The sequence below is a fragment of the Gigantopelta aegis genome, chromosome 3 (assembly GCF_016097555.1).
Source record: "Gigantopelta aegis isolate Gae_Host chromosome 3, Gae_host_genome, whole genome shotgun sequence".
In the NCBI taxonomy this organism is placed as follows: Eukaryota; Metazoa; Mollusca; class Gastropoda; order Neomphalida; family Peltospiridae; genus Gigantopelta; species Gigantopelta aegis.
Window position 1 is genome coordinate 24,295,987 of NC_054701.1, and position 23,673 is coordinate 24,319,659.

Genomic DNA, 23,673 nt, shown 5'->3' on the forward strand with positions numbered 1-23,673 from the left:
ACCACTTCCTGTTTTTATTTTGTTCGTGTCATTTTTTTTTTAATGTTTGGACAGAAAACTATGACAACTGTTTTATTTTGTTTCCGATTATAAAGATATTTATCTTGTAAATAATAGCATAAGATCTTGTTGTAGCTGAGCCCCAAAAGCCGCCTCAATGGCCATTGCACGGCCACCTGGGATGGAATTTGACCACAACTGGCCTGAAAGCACGGAATGTTTGACATTGGATTTTGGTCCATTCGAAACAGTGCACAGATGGAGACGAATGCCAGAATGTGATGAATTTGTTGGTGCCAGGTATATTTTTATCCGATTTTGTTTCAGTTAATTCCATATAGTTAGTCACATGACATTTCTTACTGAAATCTTTATTTGGACTTGGTTGAAAGTCCATGAAAATCACATCCATTTGCTAGCCCGAGTACTCTGACAGTATAGATGGACATTTGGACAGTTATAAAGGCTCTCTAACTGTCAGAGACCAATCTATATAAAATTCTGTGCAATCGTTGCCTACCAAACGGTAATTAAAGATTCCAGCTCTAATACAATAAGTTGAATAACAATTCTATGTTTGAATGCTAAATACCATTAGTAGGCATTACATCAATCATTGTCAAGATACTTGATAAAAAAAATTCACATATTAATCATTAATACAGGAAGAAATCTGTCGGCAACTACATATTTAACAGGATAATTATTTAAAGTGGATGCAAAAAAATAATAATAAAAAAAATAGCATTTACTAAAAAAAAATTGAAAACAGAAAAAGAATGCCATCTGAAAATGTTATTGCTGTTCAAATAACACATCAATTGTTATTATCTTTCAGACGCAGCAAGCATACTGTTGTAGCATACAAAGATGCCCTTTATGTTTTTGGTGGTGACAATGGGTGAGTTATATGTATAATTTCAGTCTTTCTAAATAAATTTTAACTCAAGAGTGTTAAGTATTTGAAACTAAATAAAATTTGTGTATATCTAGTGGAAACTCATTTAAGTTACATTCATCAGACAATAACTGTGGTACAAGGATGTCAATCTTCTGTGGATTCATAAATTTCAAGGAGGGAGGGGGGTGACAATTTTTAAGATCAGTATAGTTATAAAAAATCCAGTTTAATAAATCACATATGCTCTGTTGTTTCTGTCTTCTTCTTTTTTCTCTTTTTAAAAAAATTAAAATAAATGTTTTTACAACTTCATTGTATTTGCTGGAAAGGGTATTTTGCAGAACTCTAGTTCAATGTATTTGATTCAGGTAGTCTACAATAGTACATACACAAGTATAAATATTCTTCCTCTGGATAGTCAATTGTCGATTATTATTGACTGTAAAAAAAAAATTGTTTCATTTATGTCTTTCAGAAAAAATATGCTCAATGACCTTCTCAGGTTTGATGTCAAGGACAAGTCATGGGGAAGGTAATGTAGAACAGTGCTAGTTCATGCCTGCTTTTACTGGGGAGTGAAATCTTTTGTTTAGTTTGATAAATATACAGTTACATAATGCCAGAATAATTTAAAATTCCATAGCAACCATATATATATATATGTAGCAGGAATTCAGATTTGACAGTAAGAATTTTGTTTGGTTGAAGATCTTCTCTTAACATCATAAAACATATGTACATGTATGTAGCTGATATTTGTCTTTTACATCAAGCAGTTACTATGCCTTTATGCTAATAATAATTGTGGGTTTTAATTTAGAAGAAACAACAGTAATCAGGACAGGTTTTAGCTCAGAGCTAAGGTGCTTATTTGAGGTGGAATGGCAGGCTGCAGACCCATAGTAATGTGAAGTGTGGAGGAGGGGGGGGGGGGGCATGGCCCTCCCTTGTTTTCCTGGTTCCTACAGGCCTGGATGGGACTTCGGGCTAATCCTTTTTAATGGACCTAATTTTTGTTTCTTCTTATTTTGATCTGTCAGTGTACATGCTTTCCGTTGCTGCTATTCAGTAGCAGTAGCCTATGTCATGGTAACGGGTTTCATCTCACACAAGTGTTGAAATAACTAGAAATAACAATTTTCTCAGGTAGCCATTTAAAATAAGCTGAGGCATTGTTAAACAAACATTTCTTACCTTTCTTTTTCTGAATTTTCAAATAGTATTGGTGGAATTAATAACAATCAAGATTTCATAGTTAAAGAAGTATCATTCATCTTATTCCATTTTAAGTTTAGTGCTTGGCTCTGTTTTAATAACTTTTATTAGTGTTAAGATCACCGTAAATGCATAAATTCCTTACACACATGTCTTGAGATGATCTTAAACACTAAGATCGCTTCATACAATGGGGCCATATTGGTTTCTTTTAAAACTACACTAGTTTATTGAGTTAATGTTTTGTTGTACTTTTGTTTCAGGGCATTTACAACTGGCAAGCCACCCGCTCCACGTTACCACCATTCTGCTGTGGTTCACGAGACCAGCATGTTTGTCTTTGGTTAGTCACTTTTATTCTCATGGAAATAGTCAATGGAAATAATCTGGGTTTGTCCAGAATTGCAGTTTTTAGTGCACCCCAAAACTAGTCTTATTTATGTTCTTCTATGAGAAGCTCACAGGAACATCCTACCTTTCAAGACCCTTCAAAGGTTTCTGGATTCTGTATCCAGTGTCTTCTCTGAATAGTGTTATAACAGGCTGTGTATTGACATTCAGTGTTGCCATATATATATCTATCCAATTTAGTTCTAATAACACCTCTGTTTTGTAAAATGTCTTCCCACTAGATTACATAATGCAACTATGATGAATCTGAAGTGCCAGACTGGCCCAGAGTTGACAGCAATACACACGATGCATGTTAAAATCACATGTCACAGCAAGACAACAAAAATACCAATTAGCTGTATAAGCATACTTGTGTCAGTTAATTTTGTATGTTTGTGCAGTAAAATATTGGTAACAAGGGTACACTTCAAGAGATTATTTTTGTACAATTAATAAATGTTGTGTTTGACATAAAGTTACTCACGGAAATGGGTATAATTCCGGTATATCTCGCACAATATCCGTAACGAGGTTTTACTTATGATAAATGGAAATACAATGTTTATTGCATCATTATAATGATTTTAAATAAGTACTAAACCAGTGTTCCTCATTATAGTAAAAATTAAATATTAATTTATAAGATTTATATAAATTTGTCTTTGATACTTAGGTACACTAACCACAAATGATGATGTAACCTGTAAGGCTGTAAGTGTAATACCGTAAATGTACTAATTAATTTTTTAATTTCTTGTTCGTGTTCTTAACATTTTTGGGTAAAAGAGTTATTTTTTTTAAATATGTATTAAATCATAATAATATTTAAACTTTAAAAACTTTAAATGAGATGCATTATGAAACATTTCGAGGGAGCGAAATGTTTGTCACAACAATTGTCTCATTTGTATTTTTAGAATAAGATGCAGCCAGACATTGCTATTTTGTTTTTTAACAATCAATTTTTATATAGTATTTATTATGAAACCAAACCAGTATAATCACAAACAGAAATTCTCATTCTAATAATATTGGTCAAACCATGTCATTATGACATGCAAAGAATGTGGTGATGTATTGATGAGCATTATGTTATTTTAAAGGGGGAGTGGCCTTAGCATTACAAGTGTTATATTGTCAGGAGGGTTGGATGTCTAAAATATGCCATATTTTGCATTACGTAATTGTTGAATGGGCCCATATTAGAATAACATCTAGCTACTTAATGTTAAAGATGCTGCCATGAGTATATTTGTAATATTTAAGCATCCAGTTAAATTTTCAATCCCATAATGCACCATTCCTATAGCTACAGTAACTATATTTAATCTTGGTCACATTAAAATGCAGTTCACTAACCACTAACAACTAGCCCACTGTCATGGACACACAGCCCAGATAGCTGATGAATGTGTGCCCAGGACAGCATGCTTGAACCTTAATTGGATATAAGCTCGAAAATAAGTTAAAAGGAATGAATGAATGAATGAATGAATGAATGAATAAAATCCAGTATTTTCTGTATCACTGTTCTGATGGTGAGATGCTTCTAACTTTGTGGTAGAATGCATTAAACAGTTTCAAAACCACCTGTTCATGGTACAGGCATAGTGACTGATTCGTGTCCTGTTTGTATTTTCCAGGTGGTTACACAGGTGACATCCACTCCAACTGCAACCTCACAAACAAGAATGATCTCTTTGAGTACAAGTTCAATACTGGACAGTGGGTGGAGTGGAAATTTGATTGCAGGTATAAAATGTATAGTTATAACAGGCTGTGTATTGACATTCAGTGTTGCCATATATATATCTATCCAATTTAGTTCTAATAACACCTCTGTATTGTAAAATGTCTTCCCACTAGATTACATAATGCAACTATGATGAATCTGAAGTGGAAATTTGATTGCAGGTATAAAATGTATAAAAGTATAAGCATGGATACCTGTCTTGGACAGAGAGGCCGGCCAAGGCCGGCACCTGTGCCCACGACAGGCGTGCGCTACAACAGCTTGCTCTGAACGTGCACGTAAAACACCTTGACCTTGACCTTAAGCATGGATATTAGTCTTGTACATATTTGTAAATGGCTTTTAGTTACATTTTTGTATTATATGAAGATTCTGGATACAAGCTAAATTACATTGAATATATGACTTCAATAATATGAAAGCTAGTTTTGTTTTAAAGCCGCATGCCCTAGTTCTATCCAGCGAAAATAAATTATAATTTGGTTAATCTACAAACCTGTGACACGTTTTTATTAAATGGAGTGAAAAAGCAGGTTTTATATCGATAAATACCATGGGAATCCCCATGTCCCAATTGCTTGAAATAATTTTGAAAGTTAGTATTCTGATGTCACCGGTAGATGTCGCTCGAAGCACAACAATGCCTACGTCATGACAAATTCCACAGAGTGCGCACAGACTTGGGGTGTGTTCCTTTCACCTCTCCTGGACATGTTCCAATTGTGCTGTCCTGGTTGTATCTCTTCTCCAGATATCGTAAGATGTAGCAAAATTATTGGTTTTAAGGGTTTGTAACGTTTTGTATTGAGACACTTACTTGTCTGAACTTTATTGTTACTGAAAATGTTCACGAACTGTGAAGAAAAATCTCACAAATGAACAACAAGCAAACGATAACAAATCGGATGTTGATTGCGCGAACCGTGCACGAGAAAACAAACCGAACCAAAATGATAATGGTCACGTGGTATACCAACGTCTGACGTTTACACAGGAAGATTCCCTCTAAAAATAGATTGGACCTCGCTTGCTTAACAGTTTTTTCTCGAGTGCACGAGGATATTTAAGAAATAAAAAAAATGCATTTCGTGGTTTTACAAACATCAGGATTACCAGCATTACCAAAAGGCACTTCAGGTGAATGGAAATGTGTATTCTAAATAATAAAATGTAAGTAAAGTGCAATTTTATTTGTGAAAAAATGGGTTTAATAGCGAAAAACAACGCTGTAATGGTTAACAACTAGCCGTAACTAGGGCGTGTCCCTTTAAGAAGTGTTTTGTTTATTGCAATTGATTGTTACTAAAAAGATAAAATGTTGGTACATCTTCTTATTTTTTCAACTTTATACATGTAGTTGGTTGTTTCTGAAGATCCATTCAAATTGTCAACATTTTCACAACTGTACAAGTTGGAATAATTATTACCACTTCCTCCACTCCTCAATGTATACACTGAAAGGATTGCCAAGTTTTAATGTGCATACACTATCTTGTTTGTTGAGCAGATAATACACAACTGCATGACATAGTAAGTAATAGTTGTTTTGTAAAGATAACCTGTCAATTCAATTTTTTTCTCTCAAAGTTTATTTATTATTATTTACAAATAACTAATTGCAGAACACCAGTTGCTCGAGCGGCACATGGCACAGCAGTGTATGATGGGAAGTTGTGGATATTCGCTGGGTATGATGGAAATGCTAGACTAAATGACATGTGGACAATATCTCTCATTGGTGAGAGGAAAAATTGGGAAGAGGTATGTTAAATATCAAGTGTTTATAGCTTGCATAGATGTATGGGATGACATTTTAGGGGTGTATAGAATGGCCATGGAAACTTTGAGAACATCTTTATTTCCTTATAAAATATGCAGCATAATAACATCACCTGTTATCTTATTCCTGACCAGTCTTATTAGTTACATATAAGTAGAAAGCATTGAGTTCTCCTCAAGTAATAAGAAGTAGTTACCTGCTGTAACTTTGCACTGGCTGTGGTTAATAAACCGGTGTTTAATTTATCAACAGGTGATTCAGAGTGGCGACATTCCACCCACCTGCTGTAACTTTGCACTCGCTGTGGCTCGAGACAAGATGTATGTGTTTTCCGGTCAGAGTGGAGCCAAAATCACAAACAATCTGTTTGAGTTCAACTTTGAGGAAAATCAGTAAGTAATTTGTATGAATGTTTCAGGCATGGGAATCTGCTGGTATATACATTTTCCTTAATCAGTCAACATAATCGGTCAGTAGAAATTGGTTGCAGGATAAAAAGACTTTAAAGTTAAGATTCAAGACTTTATCAGTCTCAACACTTGAATTACATGCTATTTGTATAGAGTAGATTTTGTTCATTAAAGGTTTTGAAGTTATAAGCACAGGGCCTGAAGTTGAATGTGTATAAATTTCAGATGGTCGAGAATCTCAACAGATCACATTCTGCGTGGAGCCCCGCCTCCTCCAGAGAAGAGATACGGACACATCATGGTTTCGTTCGACCGACATCTCTACGTGTTCGGTGGAGCCACGGGCCAGACTCTGCCTAACGAACTGTACTGGTAAGACTAGGCTTTGATTCTTCAACTCAGTGGGTTTTTTTCATACATTACCCAGACCTCAGCTAATTGACTGGTTCAAACATTTGAATACAATGTAGCTAATGAAGTGGATATATTCTACAGTTATAGTATATCCTTGACTTTCAACAATACTTTGGAACAGTATTACTTAGTTAAAAATGGTAGCCATGTAATGGATTGGTCCAAACATCCAGTGAAATGGTTGTATTCTATGTAGTACCCTTGGCATACAACAATACTTTAGAATAGTATTATTTATTTAAATATGGAAGCAACGGGGTGGGGAGAAGTGAAAGAAAAAGAAGAGAATATGTAGGGTACATTGGAAGATTATTACCATTTGATAGGCTGTTTGGATGGTTATACCAGTCCATTGGATGGAGCAGGCATGCATTAAGTTGAGAAGTCAGATTAAATGTCTCTAAAAATGAGAAAGCTTTTAACGTTTTTCTCATTTAGTTGTATTTGGGTAGCTCAGACTAATGTAAGTAATTTGATTTTGTGTCTGTTATTTACGCAAGGTTGAACACTGTTTCTCAGAGAATACTTACTACTAGTAATGTGTCAGAGGTCATGGTTTTGAAACAGGAATGTTAAAGGTGAGATATACATGTATATCACCCCAAGGAATTTATTTAATTTTTAATTTTAAACTTTTAAAATGCTTTCTTTTTCCCTTCTTTTTTGTAATACTGTTTTCTTATAATTAAAACATGTTCCGAACATTTCTATTTCTGTTTACTTCTGTAGTTTTGACCTTGACTCTCAGACATGGTCTATCATTGATTCGTCATCTGACAGTCAAATACCTGCTGGTCGGCTATTCCATGCCGCCGCTGTAGTTAGTGACGCTATTTATATATTTGGTGGAACTGTCGACAATAATGTGAGGAGCGGAGAAATTTTCAGATTTCAGGTAAGTCATATACAGGGTTCTAGACACTGGATATTTTGACTGGTGTATCAAATTCCTCAAGTTACAAATTGATTATCTATGTTTTAAATTGATGCTGTATAGATTTATTTGCTTCGTGGAAATTTTCTATGGTAAATTAATTAACTTAAAGTGACATATTTTAAACTTCTGTTCTTGCAAAATATCTGTTAAAGTAGTAATTGTACCCATATGGACATTAAGATGTGATGGAAAGGTAAACCTGTGTGATATCATATTCAATATTTTAGCCCTGTGAAGTCATGATAAAGTCTCTTGTTCTAGTTCTCATCTTGATAAACTTGAACAATTCAAGTTCTAACTAAAAGATAAGCCTGTGTGACATCATATTTTAGTGCACTCTTTTTCCAGCTTGGAAAACTCCAATATTGTTTGTACATCTTCCATGAAATCACAGTAACAAAGAGTATTAAATAGATTTCAAAACTTAATTGCTACTGTCATGAATTGATGTTATGTATTATAATTTTTCTCATGCAAGTTAAATACATAACGTCTGTAGACATATTTGGCTCTTGACTTCCATTTCTACAACTGGACATTATTGTTACATATTTTACTGATTGGTTATTTCAGTTTTCCAGCTATCCAAAGTGTACTCTTCATGATGACTATGAAAAGCTTTTGGAAAGCAAACAGTTCTGTGATGTCAATTTCCTTGTGGGAGAAGTGAGTGTAATAGCAAATGATTTTTGAAAATTAATATTAAGAATTTCAAAACGTTATGCAGCCAGTAAAGACCAGAATTCTGTATCAGGGTTCTCGATTGCTAAAAATTATATGAAGGCAGCACCAGTAAAAATACAGGCACACAGACAGCCAGCCATGTACGCACACAGGCACACATGTATGCATTTGTGTTGTATCAGTTTCTTGAACATAAACATTGTTTGTGAATAGTTATACAAAAAGTACCTCCAATTATTAGCATTTATTTTACATAAACAGTTGATTTTATGGATAAATGTGTTTCATTTAAATATTATTTTGGTTTAGATTGTAATTTTACATAACATGTTTGTTTTTATATACATACAGTATATTGTATGAATTTAAAGATGCTGTTCAACTTATTTCTGTTTCAGGAAGGTATAGTAATCCGAGCTCACATAGCACTTATAGCAGCACGTTCTGCATGGCTTAGAGACCGAATACGGAGTACATTGATACAGGTAAATTCACCATTTACAGCAACACAAAAAAGTGGCAATTTAGGTCAAAACATTGTAATAATATTTGCCTATCTTGATGAGTGTAAAAAAACTCCTAAAAAATCATATTATGAAAAGATTATGGAAAATGTCTTAAAAGTCATGGAAATTGGTTGGACAAAGCCCTGTTAACATACTTGATACTCTAGAAATAGATGGTGATTAATCTGGGCCATTTTAGGTTAATTATCATTAAAATTAAAAGAAAACCTGATTGGTATAGTCCATCACATGCATAGTGCCTGGTAAGTCATGTATAAGTTAACATAAATTTCAGGTCTGATAACCTTTAGGCTAATTGACACATTTTGTCAAATTTACAATTCCCATTATTATTCCTTCACAAAGCCATTTGATAATTTGTTATTAATTCACATTACTGTTCATGTTGTAATGATACTTGTGTGTCTAATTTATATTTAAACAGCACAGAATTGGGGAACATTTAGGTGGAGGTCTTTTTGTTTAAAAACTTTTGTGGAGGACAAAGTACTGTTCTCAACTTTCTTGACATGTAGTAACTTTGTGATTACCCAAACAACCGTTTTCCACTTATTCTGATGCCTGCATCACACGTTATTTTCTGTGTTATGTTTAACAGAATGCAGGCAAGGATTCGGATCAGTTAGACGTCCCCCTTCCTGATGCCAATCCACATGCCTTTGAAATGGTTCTTTCCTATATCTACACTGATAGAATACATCCAACAAAGAAAGGTAAACAAGATATAGCATATTCATTTATAGAGTGAAACGTGTCTAAACCGGATCACACCAGGGACCTAATATTTATTCCAATTTAGACAGGATCCGGTGTTTAGAGGGTCGCATTTTACAATTTAGAAATTTTGGGACCATGGAACTTGACTGGTTTTGACAGGATTCTGGTTGGTTCAGGGCCAGGTTTAGACAGATTTCACTGGATATGCTTCATGATTTGGGAGTATTTTACACTGAGTGGTGTTGTGTAGGTTTGTATTATTGTAGTTATGCATGTTGGAGCAACACCAGTTATCTCCCTTAACTTTCAAATATTTTTCATAACTCTTAAAAGTTACCAAGGTCTTTTCAGTTTGTTAAATTTTGGATTAGGACAGAAGAAGCAATATATTAATAGATTATCACCACTGTATGTCCCGACTCAACCAGATGTGAGGTGTTTTGGGGGGGTTTTGTGAGAAAAAGAGTTGTCCTTAAATTGCCCAAATTTGAGTACAGTAACATTCTGCTGTTTAATCTCCATATAAAGAACAGTTGATTTTTAACTTCATTGCACTTATCCATATAAATATAATACATTGCTTGTGGGATAGTAAACCTGTAATGGGGAACAATAAATCAAAACAAGTTGCTCCATAAGACTGCATACTGTTCTAAATCACAATAAGAATCAGATTCCTTTTTCTTTCTGGTTTTTTGCCTCATCTCAAGTTTTTCTGTACTTAATTTCTTAATACCTAAATTATACATTAGGTAAGTTTACAAATTAAATTACATATTTCTATGAACGTTTTGTAATATCTACAAAAAGTTCTTGTTAACGTTAAAAAAATTGATTTCCATTTTTAGGCCAGGATCCGAACAGTAATGAAGTGATACTGATAATGATGGATGTCTACAGACTTTCTCTGCAGGTCAGTTTAGTTCTGTAAAGGTAGCAACATGCTGGCAATTAATAGATATTTTTAGTATGACATAAAATATCATGGTACCTCATGTTATACATATATATCATTGCATGTTTGAGGAAATAGTTTTGAATTCATAGAAAATGATTAGAATTTATGCTATCATGACTTTAAAACAAGTGCTGTCCATGTCAAATTCATTTTTTAGCATGTACATTGCCTTTGTTTTAGCAATTGTTTTAATTTGGGGTTTCAGTTACAATTTACACCATTTAGACTTATTTATTGTTTGGTAGTTATTTAAATATCACGTGTTCTATGACAATGATTGTGTTAGAACTAAAGAATTTTTTTTCAATAATATTACTCATTAACATTCTATTTAATCATACATTATTAGTAAAGTCACTAAAATAAAACTGATTTGTTTCCAGTTTCACATGTCTCGTCTTGAACAGCTGTGTGTTCAGTATCTGGAGACGTGTATCGGTCACAAGAATGTACTCGTTGCTCTACATAATGCTGCAAAGTTAAAACTTGACTTTCTCAAGGTAAGTTTATATTGTTATTCTTATTGTTTTGGGGTTTTTTGCTTATGATCACTGAAGGTGGGCAAACAGCTGAGTTATATGGACTGATTGTTCAGGACTGAAGTTAGTGGTTAATGGTTCATAAGAACCAGTTTGTCAGTTTGATGGTTTACGTCTCCTGTTTGAGCCATTAAAACTCTTGGTTGGAGTCAATACTGTGATATGAATGCAGCACCTACCACCCTAAGACGGATACTTTAACCACTACGCAAGGCTAGTGGTTTGTTCAGCTAGTAATAAATCATATTTTATATCTTATTATTATTAATAAAAATTGAGAGGGTATGCATATAGTTGTTTTAGTTTTGTGTTGTTGATGTATAAGTATTCATTGACTAATAATTTACTTTGTATATTCAGGAGTACTGCCAGAGGTTCATAGTGAAAGACAGCAACTACAACCAGATAGTGATGAGTAAGGAGTTTGAAACTCTAGATCAGCCCCTCATGGTGGAGATAATTCGACGGAGACAGCAGCCCCACACTCGCATGCTGGATCCCCACCCAGACCCAGTCATTAGTGAGTACATCGTTTATCAGTTTGTCAGGCTGTTTTCTGTTACAGGTTACCTATTTCTTAAATGCTTAATGTTAGTGAATAGATATCGTGGCCTGAGAATTACAAGGTTCTATCTGCAATGTTTCAAAAAATTAGTTCTCCATCATATTTGATAGAAAATAAAGTTATCTACATAGTAAACAGTCCTTGAATATGGTATTGTAAGACACAGTTGTTATATTAAAACTATTGCAAAGACCTCTCTACGACTCGGATATGGCAGCTCCAAATTTCAAGTGGCGATTTTTCAAAATGAGGTTTTGTGCACATAGACCCTTGTAATTCTCCATCCACGATATGTAAAGGCTTTTCTGAAGGGAGATGTTCCTGGTTTCAATACAGTACCATTTTAATTACTCTTTGCACATGATTGTTTATATAAAATTAATAATTATTTAACTAATATAAGTTCTTTTAGAAAAATTATTTATATTGGTCCCAATACGACCTCGCTTTAATAATTGCATTGCTAAAAATCTATAGTCCATCCCATAGGGAACGCCTTTTCTTAAGCTATGGAATATATTACAAATTATTTATTTTCTAAATTGAATACAAAAAAATAATTTTAGTTTGTTATTTCAAAACACTTTCACTTTTCTACTTAAGTCAAACAAAGCTGAAATTATTTACAAACAACATTTTTGTAAGAGGGTGGGATGGACTATAGGCCATATTCCCAAAGAACCATTAATATATTTTTAAAAATAAATAGTTTTCTTTTAGCATTCATATAAACAGTAATAGGCTAAATATCATTATAACAATAAAATATAAAACTAGTTTTATTTGTATAATGTTACTTTTATAAGTTAGTCATGAATTAAAACCAACAATTTCAGCAAATTCGTTAGAGAAGGACTTGGAAGCGTTTCTGAAGACGACTGGTGTTGAGTTCTGCGATATCACTCTCATGTTGGATGGCGTGTCAATCACGGCTCACAAAGCCATCCTGGCTGCACGCAGCAGCTACTTTGAGGCTATGTTCAGGTCATTCATGCCAGAGAATAACATCGTCAATGTAAGTGAACATTATTAAACAGAAAAGCTAAGTCAGGTATTGAATTTGGGGATTTTGTTTTTTTAGGATCCAGCCAGAATTGGAAAATGACATAATATTAATATTTTGGGATTACATCTCATAATATTACACTTCCAATCTGAAATGAGATTCTAAAATGTGGTTCTTGGAAGCACGGAATCCTGGTAAATTCGGGTAAATTTGCAGCCTGAAAATAATATTTTTCTATGTTGTAAGTCATCTAATATAGCCAGAATAAAATGTTACAATGTTGAATTTCATGATGACTGAGTAAAGACTAACAATGTTATAATGGTAAAGTCATATTAGGTTAGAGCTAAAACAAAGAGCAATTTTGGCATTCAGATTTTCATCTCACTATATGTATTCAATTTGTATTAAAACATTCGTAAAAAGACCAGATGTTTTTTAGTCCTTTTTGAAATATCAATACATAACACAGCCTCTGAACTAAATATTTCTTAAAACTGGACTTTCACTGTAATAAGGCCAGTTAGCTGCATTCACTCAATAATTTGTTCATCTGAAGCAAATATTCTGTTTTGTGTTCATTTCCATTAAAGTAAAACATTTTGTTTTCAGATCACAATAGGAGAGATGGTCCCGTCTCGTGCAGCGTTTGACAGTCTGATGCGGTACATTTACTATGGTGATGTGTCGATGCCACCGGAAGACTCCCTCTATCTGTTTCCTGCACCTTACTTCTATGGGTTTACCAACAACAGATTGCAGGTCAGTGTTAAAACTTGATCCATATGTAAAAGTCCAGGGAAGTAGATAATCAGTTAAGGGGCCACAAATTTCTGATGTCACCAGTAAAATTAAATATGAGACAGGAAAACCACCAATAAATATATGTTGGCAAATCAGAAAAGAAATAGGGCATCTAGATTATGGTAGGCCCACTGCCATGGCTAGTAATATTCAATGTTGGGCTAGTAAATAACTACTATTGCCATGCCCACGGCTAGTGAAAAAAAAGGTCAAATGTTACAGTTAAGTCTATTTTGTAAATATGAATATCCTGTCCTCACCACAATCCCCAATGTTAGTGTTTTCTAAGCTCTATCTCCCTCTTTAGGTGACATATTGGATTATTACTATTATTTAGTAAAGTAGGGCTAGTGAATCTTTAATTGTGGCTAGTACATTTTTTAAATCACTGATCCCATGGCTAGTGGATTTTATAAAAATTCTACAAGCCCAGAGAAAGTAAGGTTATCTCCTAATTTTTATCTTTTCATATTATCAAATATGACAATCAAATTTTTGATACTCCACATAACCTATTTTCTCTTAAAAAGGCTAAATCCTGTAGTTACTGTTTCATGTATTTCGTTGTGTCTTTGGTTTAGTTGATAATGTGCTTTTGTTTTATTTGTATTTTCTAGAGTTGGTAAAATCCACTTGTTCAGTGTTTTTTACTGTTGATTATTTATATGTTCACCGGCCTCGGTGGCATCGTGGTTAGGCCATCGGTCTACAGGCTGGTAGGTACTGGGTTCGGATCCCAGTCGAGGCATGGGATTTTTAATCCAGATACCAACTCCAAACCCTGAGTGAGTGCTCCGCAAGGCTCAGTGGGTAGGTGTAAACCACTTGCACCGACCAGTGATCCATAACTGGTTCAGCAAAGGCCATGGTTTGTGCTATCTTGCCTGTGGGAAGCACAAATAAAAGATCCCTTGCTGCTAATCAGAAAGAGTAGTCCATGTAGTGGCGACAGCGGGTTTCCTCTCAAAATGTGTGTGGTCCTTAACCATATGTCTGACACCATATAACCGTAAATAAAATGTGTTGAGTGCATTGTTAAATAAAACATTTCTTTCTTTCTTTATTTATATGTTTTTAATGTTTTGTTCCAGGCATTTTGCAAGCACAATCTGGAAATGAATGTGTCCTTTACGAATGTTATTCAGGTAGGTTACAGGTTTGTGATTCAGGGTAACACTCCATTGTATACTTTATGTGGCACTCTATTTTACACTATATGTGATACAAACAAATCTGTTTCACCACATTTTTCCCTCATTTCTATTTTATTTATTTAGGGTGGATGGGTGGGCAAGACTAGTGTTGATGGAATTTAAGGCTAAGACATCCATCGTTTATTTTTAACAGAACTGTTCATTTACAAGTACAGTAACAGATTTTTGACAAAGATATTTTATGTTCGTCTCTGTGTATTATTTTCGTACATGCTTAGGTGTCATTAAACCATTTTTTTTATGTAGGACCAACAATATATGTTGATTTATTTATATTTATCTATATAAAAATTCACTAACACTAGCTACTAGTTTCATGAACAACAAATCACTGAGTTAAGTTACTTTTTCACCAAATTATAATTTTATTCTGTTCATTTTCAGATACTGGAAGCTGCAGATAAAATCCAGGCAATGGATATGAAGAAACATGCACTGGATATTATTGTTCACCACTTTCCAAAGGTTAGTATACAAATGTGACAGATGATAGAGATTTCCAGTCATTTTGGTTTTCTGCAACAGTTATTTTGCCATGGAACTTTCAATTTTTTTTTTCACTTTTCTAAAATATTTATTTTTTGTAATACTGATAAATTAAACTCCTCTCTCGTAAAACTCTAGTGGAAAATGTATGGAGACTACTTTTCTACGGCATATTTTTTGATGTGGCTATTTTCTTAATTGCGAGTGAGTGAGTGAAAGCTTTTACACGTGCGTATATACCACGAAGGTTTCACACACGCCTGTCACAGGCTTAATCTCTGACTTTCGCCAGTGACTAAGTCCGGGCCAGGAGGGGGGAGGGGTAAGTTTGAAGTGGGCAGAATTTGGAATAAAAAATTTAGTGGTCGGTCAAAGACCTAAGTCCTAAAATCCTAACGACATTCTACACTTCTACACATGTCTGGACTAAGAATTTAAATCCAAAGATCTTTTGACTGCTCGGCCTAAAAGGTTTTACGGTGATTTGAGCAATTGATTGGGCACCAAAGTAAAGTGCGTTGGACTATTTATAAAAAAAAATAAACATAAGAATTTTGAGCCGCGGCCGAAATTTTTTGAAGTCCCAACTAAGCCCAAAAAAGGAGGACTCATGGCAAAGTGATGGACTGTTCAGGCCTGAAGTTGGGGAGTCCTTCAGTCAACATGGCGATGTTTCTGTTGATGGCTCCTGGATAGATGTCCCGCAGTACCATCTTCAAGATGCGGTGGATGGTTGCGTTGGGCCTGTACAGTCTGTCCTGCTGTGCCGTCACGTAGAGTTAGTGCGAGTGAAGGGCTCCTTGTAGCTGGTACTTCCCTTGTCCAGTTGGAAGTTGGTGCCAATGATCTTCTCTCCAAGGTCCCTTGATTAGAGCGCTATCGGTAAAGTCGCCGTAGACTGCTCCTCGGTATTTAGCTGGCAGCTTGTCGCAGACGAGAGTCCAATCGGGTTGGTCGGATGTCTTTGGTATGGTGGCCGCAGACACCTTCCTCCTCTTGGACTCCCGCTGGACCGCCGCTGGAACCGCAGCAACTTCCGGAGGCGTTGATGAGCTGGCTGGGGGGTCACTAATGACCACATGTCCCGTCTCCATCTACGTTGGTACGTCTACAGGAGGGACCGCCACTGTCAGTGGAGCTGACAGCTTTAGCCCCTCTGGGCCGCTCCTGGCGAGTGCTTCGGTCGAGTAGTTGGGGGCGACAACGTAGAATGAACCGCCCCCGGTGGTTTAGCCACCGGGTTTGGATCACCCTGTACCGCCCCTATCGGTCTCGTCCTCCGTTTCGGAACAGGAGGGGCCGCCCCTGGCGGTTGAGCCGCCAAGTTAGGTCCCCCCTGGGTAGTCTTAGGTCGCGTCCTCCGTCTTCTGCTAGGTGAGCATCGCTTCTTGTCCACGCCGTAGATTAGCGTGACAGTCGCTGAGTCGCCATCGTGTTCTATGCGATACTTGGACAAAAGCCCAAGCGTACGCAACACAGCCCCTAGGGTGGGGGGGATAGAAATCACACGTTCTCAGAATACAACCGCATCGTTCGAGAGTCAGTACACACCTTCTTAATTGCCCCATATTTTTACTTTCAATACTGATGGTATTACTTAACCTATATTTAACATAATAAATGTTCTGGTAATAGTGCACACTAGTTAATCTATATTTAACATAACAGTTTTTCAGGTAACAGTACACTTTTTCTAAAACCAAAATAGAAGGAGTTATCAAAGTAAATTTTATTTATTTACTTATTTATTTATTCTTATTTTTATTTTTTGACTTTTTTTTGTGTGAGGGAATGGGTTTTGTTGTTGTTTGCTTTAAATGATTTCTCTTCACACCAGTTCACCTGTTGTCTAAGGCTCTGATGATGTGAAACGTCTCTGTGTTTCAGGTCGCCCGTCTTCCACAGATGCGCCGGTTGTCACGAGACCTCCTGCTGGACGTGGTTGATGCCCTTGCCGATGAAATGAGCGAATCTCGTCTCTGTCAGGACATGTCCTACGCTAGTCTCAATGAAGTGGGGAGTGGTTTATGACTATGAAAGTGTCAGGACATTTCTTGTGCTAGTCTTGAAGTGGGAAGTACAGGACATGTCCTACGCTAGTCTCAATGAAGTGGGGAGTGGTTTATGACTATAAAAGTGTCGGGATATGTCTTGTGCTAGTCTTCAAGTGGGAAGTGCAGGATATGTCTTATGCTAGTCTCAATGAAGTGGGAAGTGCAAGAAACGACCTCGTTTTGGCTTAGTGGAATGAGAAGTGCAAGACATATCTTATGCTAGACTTTATGATATGGGAAGTGCAAGACATGACCTGTTCTAGTCTAAAAATTAGAACTGCAAGACATGTTTTATGCTAGTTTCAGTGAAGTGGGAAGTGCAAGACATGTCTTATGCTGGTCTCAATGAAGTGAGAAGTGCAAGACATGTCTTATGCTGGTCTCAATGAAGTGAGAAGTGCAAAACAAGTTATACTGGTCTCAATGAAGTGGGAAGTGAAAGACAGGTCTTATGCTGGTCTCATTGAAGTGAGAAGTGAAAGACAGGTCTTATGCTGGTCTCATTGAAGTGAGAAGTGAAAGACAGGTCTTATGCTGGTCTCAATGAAGTGGGAAGTGCAAGACATGTCTTATGCTGGTCTCATTGAAGTGAGAAGTGAAAGACAGGTCTTATGCTGGTCTCAATGAAGTGGGAAGTGCAAGACAGGTCTTATGCTGGTCTCATTGAAGTGAGAAGTGAAAGACAGGTCTTATGCTGGTCTCATTGAAGTGAGAAGTGCAAGACATGTCTTATGCTGGTCTCATTGAAGTGAGAAGTGCAAGACAGGTCTTATACTGGTCTCATTGAAGTGAAAAGTGAAAGACAGGTCTTATGCTGGTCTCAATGAAGTGGGAAGTGTAAGACAGGTTTTATGCTGGTCTCATTGAAGTGGGAAGTGCAAGACAGGTCTTATGCTGGTCTCATTGAAGTGAAAGACAGGTCTTATGCTGGTCTCAATGAAGTGAGAAGTGAAAGACAGGTCTTATGCTGGTCTCATTGAAGTGAGAAGTGAAAGACAGGTCTTATGCTGGTCTCAATGAAGTGGGAAGTGAAAGACAGGTCTTATGCTGGTCTCAATGAAGTGGGAAGTGCAAGACATGTCTTATGCTGGTCTCAATGAAGTGGGAAGTGAAAGACGGGTCTTATGCTGGTCTCATTGAAGTGGGAAGTGAAAGACAGGTCTTATGCTGGTCTCAATGAAGTGGGAAGTGCAAGACATGTCTTATGCTGGTCTCAATGAAGTGGGAAGTGAAAGACGGGTCTTATGCTGGTCTCATTGAAATGGGAAGTGAAAGACAGGTCTTATGCTGGTCTCAAGGAAGTGGGAAGTGAAAGACAGGTCTTATACTGGTCTCAATGAAGTGGGAAGTGAAAGACAGGTCTTATGCTGGTCTGAACAAAATGTGAAGTACAAGATGTATCTTGTGCTGGCTTTATTAGCTGGTAAATGGAAGTCAGTTTCTGCTGCTGTTATGGAAGTGTCCATGTCATGTTTTGTTAAGTCTCAATGAGCATGGAAGTGCAAGACATGTCTTATGTTAGTCTCAACGAAGGGGGAAAGGCTAGTTTCATTAAGTTGTAAATAGAAAGTTGTTTCTGTTACTCTTGTTGAACGAGGTAGTGCAGGTCATATCTTGTACTAATCTCAATGAGTGCAATACATGGCATATGTGTATTTTATTCAGTGACAAATGAGAGCAATCCTCTTAAAGTTGACAAATAGGTCAGTTTCAGTGGACCAGAAAGTACAAGACATGTCCGAAGCTAGTTATCTCTTTCGTATGAATAAAATGGGACTGTGAAATTGTGAAATATGCCTTGACGAAGGTGACAAGTGAATCTCAGGGTTGTTTTTAAATGTGGCAGAGTGCTCGTCAGGATCTCAGTAGAGCAGATACACACATATACATGTTCTACTACTCATCTTTCTAATGTGTTTGTCAACATATGATCATGATGAAATGAATAATGTTTTTCCTTAATGTATTACTGTTATGTTAATTTCATTGAACATGACAAGTGCAGAGATGTTAATTTCACTGAAGATGACAAGTGTGGAGTCGATTTCATCTTACTCATTGAAAATGTGTTATTTATTCAGTGGAAATTGTTTTGTTATGAACATAAGGTTATTGAGTGCAGTAATCTTGACCTCAGTCTTTAAAGGTTACTGTAGAAAGGGGTCCAGACAGGCTACATTGAAGTGAAAAGTATGTCATAAATCATTGCCTTCGAGTTAAATAGGTAACTTTCACTTGGATCAGTCGACTGTTTACTGTATGTTTACTATGTTATGTTACTTGCTGTGGAGTGATAAATGTTATGTGTTTCACATTAAAAGACACTTTGTTATACTGCTTTAAAAAACATACATTTCAGAGTTACACTGCAAAATGTTTCAGTATGATGGAGAATCTGGGACACTTGAATGTCAAGTCACAATCAGTTTCTTGTAATATTTATTTTTTGTATCATAGGCATGTGGGATCATTCTATTGTAGTGGTTCCAAACCGGTTGTATATTTCTGAAAATGTTTACATGTGTTTTTAAAAGTTTTAATTTATGACATTCAACGATTTGCAGATAATCATGTATGTATCTGAAGATACCAGCAACTGGGGGACAGGGGCGGGAGTTGTATAATAATTCACTTTTTAACTAGGGGAAGAGGGGGCAATACTTAACGATAATCTTTAGGGTTAATGCTATGCCTATACAAGGTTCAGTTAAACATTGGGAAAAAACCCTTGCCGAGAGCTGGTAATACAGTCTTTCAGCTAGACACAGGTGCTGGTTACAGGGTTTCACTTTTTGGTGTACATGGTGTCACGGTAAAAGGGTAAAATAAGTTTGATGAACCCAAGGTAATTACTAAATTAAAATGGCAGACCGTAGATTTTAAACACTTAGTCATATTTTACACTACTAGAGCCGCTTTTGATAATTGAACTCGAACATTACCTAGATTTTACTGTTTAGATCATCATCCATTTCTGGTTCTGGTCATCCTGGTATTTGTAGTACTACAACTGCATTTTTCATATTTTTAACAACTCACATACGTTTGATACAAGCGCTTGTCCGTTTAACGGTAATTCTCCATTTCAGTATCTCAGACTCTTGTTTATTGTAATTTTATTACAGGTTTGTAGATTACGTAACCAAACTGAGTGTCCATTTTCACAGTTGTTAAACTAAGGTCTATATAGTAAAAGTAATGTCTCTATTTAAACCACAAGTTTAAAATATCAACATAATCTTGAATGACATAAAACCAACCATGGGTTATTGGTTAACCAAACTTTGTGTCCATTTTCACAGTTTTAAACTAAGATTGCAACTTGAATGGTGCAGTCGGTTTGGGTAATTACTGACCACATCAAACCAAACCTGGGTTATTGGTTGACTGTGTGGTTGTATTGTTCTGTAGTTACCAGATGCTGGTTAGAAACAAGAACCCTGTATTCTGTATAGTTTACTAGTAGTTAAACTGTTGTTGTTATTTGTACACATTTAGTATTATAGGCTCACTTTCCATTGATGCAATTTTGTGCACATTTCAGCGCACATGGTTTTTTAAATTTATTTTTATTCACTTTATTCAGTGCAGAAGTTTATTGATACAGTGCGTTTACATAGTACCTTTCTATAAGCAAGCTGAAAAAAGTTCTTCGATGAGTTTTTCTGCATTGTGACGCCATAATGTGAAGTATTTACTTTCGGCTTAAAAGTACACTTCCTCGATGTCAAATTCGGTAAAGTAATTCGCTTGCAAAAACGCAGATATAGAAAAGTGCATAGATCATGTTAATGGAAAGCGGGTCTTATTATTGGAATTGTTACACAAGTCTGCCTAACCCCAGGCTTGGTGCTTATAAAACTTTTTAGAGTCTAGACTCAAGACTAATAGAGTCTGAGACGTGAATGTCATGGTAACGCCATACAAACTGTATGCGTGTGAAGTCATTAGAGATTGAGCCTGAACTCTAAAAGTTTTATAAGCTCGGGCCCTGGGCATCTCATCAGTATTACTGTTTCAGTGGGGATATCTTGTATCTAGTGTGTTGCAGCTGCTGTCATAATGTGTGTGTTTATCAGGTTTGATAGATTACTTATACATTCATGTGCATGTAGATTTATAATCGAGCCAGTTGTATATGCATTTATTTTGTAAGATTTAAATTGTTCTCATTGTGGACTAAAATGGGAAAAATGTCATTTGGAGAACTATTCCTTAGGATATACACATGTACTGCCATATCAGAGAGAGAGAGAGAGAGAGAGAGAGAGAGAGAGAGAGAGAGAGAGAGAGAGAGAGAGAGAGAGAGAGAGAGAGAGAGAGAGAGAGAGAGAGAGAGAGAGAGAGAGAGAGAGAGAGAACAAATAGGTATTTTGAACAATGAATTATGAAGAAAAAAAAATCAGCAACAAATAAGGATTTTTTAAAAGCTCAAACCTCACGAAACATAAACACTACTCAAGTCTGAATAAACTTAGTTGATGTCTCACCACTATTTAATATTTGTACAGCAACAAAAATAAAGAGATTGAAAAGATGCTTCAGTGTGGCAAACTGCATTTATAGGTGATGTAGATTTGAGATATCCAGCAACATACATTTAACAGTGTCTTGTGGACAATTAAACTGGATGATTTATTCTAAATGTTTGAATACTGAAATATAGGCCTACCGTAGATTGCCGCATTAATAAAAACAGTTTGTCCACCAGTCATGAAAATAATCTATATTTATCTTTATATAATCCCTAAAAACATATAATTCAGTGAATTACATATTAATTGGTACTGTACATCTGAAATCATGAGCTTCTATTGTGATGGCTGTGTATTTATTGTTAGTGCACAGTAAATATATTGTGATACATCATATTTGTTTGTGTTTTTTCTTCTTTTGACTACAATACCGATGCTGTTGCATTTCGTATTCAAATGAGTAATATCAGTTTTGTTATTACATAGTTTTCGTTCATATATTCAAGTAGCTGTATAGTGATCAATTTTGTGTGCGTGTGCAGTGGCGGATCTAGAAAATCCATTGGTGGGGGGGGGGGGGGGGCAGTGACATGAGGTGGAATGCCAAGGGAACTTTGGGGGAGGTTTGGAGAGGGATCGTAAAAAAAATAAAATTAATATATAATAAAATTATCGCAAAATTTAGGGGGTCTGGGGCCCTGGGGCCTTCTAGATCCGCCTCTGGTGTGTGTGTGTGTGTGTGTGTGTGTGTGTGTGTGTGTGTGTGTGTGAAATGTAACAATTTTACCTTGAATTAAATATCCCTATCCCACTCAAAAATAAAAATAAATCCTGATTGGCCTAATTTTATTTACTACTATTTCTTTTAGTTGATTAAAACATTCAATAAGGATGACCGACAGGTTAAGACATGGCATTGCATTTTTAATTTGACAAAAAAACGACTGCTATTTTAATGCCAGTGGGAGGGTGCCGGAGGTGCGCATTTCAATGGTATTTCGACATTTTTCGTAAAGTAACGAAAATTGTCGAGAACGTTACCATGTGACGTCAATAATGCTTTTACGTTTTAATATAATTATTGATGTCAAAGGGATCCTACGTACATTCGTCTGAATGTAGTTTTACTTCAGAAATGTGCGAAAGAATCGCTGTTTAACATTTATAATTATATTTATTTTAAGTATGTATAATTATAAAATATCAGTGCATGGATCTAATATAACCTAATGATGACATCGAACTGCTGTCCAATATTTCCTGCAACGGTTGAGCGGACATATCAATAGAAGTAAGTGATTGTTTGCTTGTTTGTTTGATTTAATTGTTTTTTTTATCAGTACCGAATAAGTTGGAGATGGGGTGCGTAGGCATTGGCGCAATCTGATTAAAATTAGCTAATAGTGATTAACCAGTGGAGCTAATTTTAATTAGATTAGCATTGGCGTAGCCAGTGTTTTATATTGGGGGAGTGGAGCATCCACACAGTGACTGTCGGTGACTCGTGCCATGGGGCGACAGATATATATATATACAAAATGTTTGAGAAAAACATAGGGGTGATTGGTGGGCATTGCCACAACCCCCCTCCCCCGTCCCCGGCTACGCCAATGCATATTAATAAAGAATACAAGAAATGTTCGCAAGGTCAATTCAATTCAGTTCAGTTTGTTGCATCAATTTAAACATAAAAACTGCTCCCGAAGGACTGCAAGCGTGGATCCTAGAGGAGGGTGTTGGAGGGACACCCCCACTCCGAAATTAGAAAACTCCAGTGTTTAGTAGATGGGAAAATAATGCATTTATTTGTTTTTAGTGTGGAACATGTTTACAATGTTTAG

The 23,673-nt window shown here is 36.0% G+C and overlaps 1 protein-coding gene across 1 annotated transcript; it reads left to right on the plus strand.

Moving 5' to 3' along the window:
• Positions 1–26: 26 nt before the first annotated feature.
• LOC121367733 (leucine-zipper-like transcriptional regulator 1) lies at positions 27–22,224 on the plus strand. Its single transcript, XM_041492071.1, has 20 exons — positions 27–300; positions 839–901; positions 1,377–1,433; positions 2,380–2,459; positions 4,153–4,261; positions 5,885–6,023; positions 6,295–6,434; positions 6,678–6,824; positions 7,596–7,761; positions 8,377–8,469; positions 8,886–8,972; positions 9,613–9,727; positions 10,580–10,644; positions 11,073–11,189; positions 11,589–11,748; positions 12,630–12,808; positions 13,412–13,561; positions 14,695–14,748; positions 15,202–15,282; positions 17,191–22,224. The coding sequence occupies exons 1-20, from the start codon at positions 158–160 to the stop codon at positions 17,332–17,334; spliced, it is 2,289 nt and encodes a 762-aa protein (XP_041348005.1). The 5' UTR covers positions 27–157; the 3' UTR covers positions 17,335–22,224.
• Positions 22,225–23,673: the final 1,449 nt, after the last annotated feature.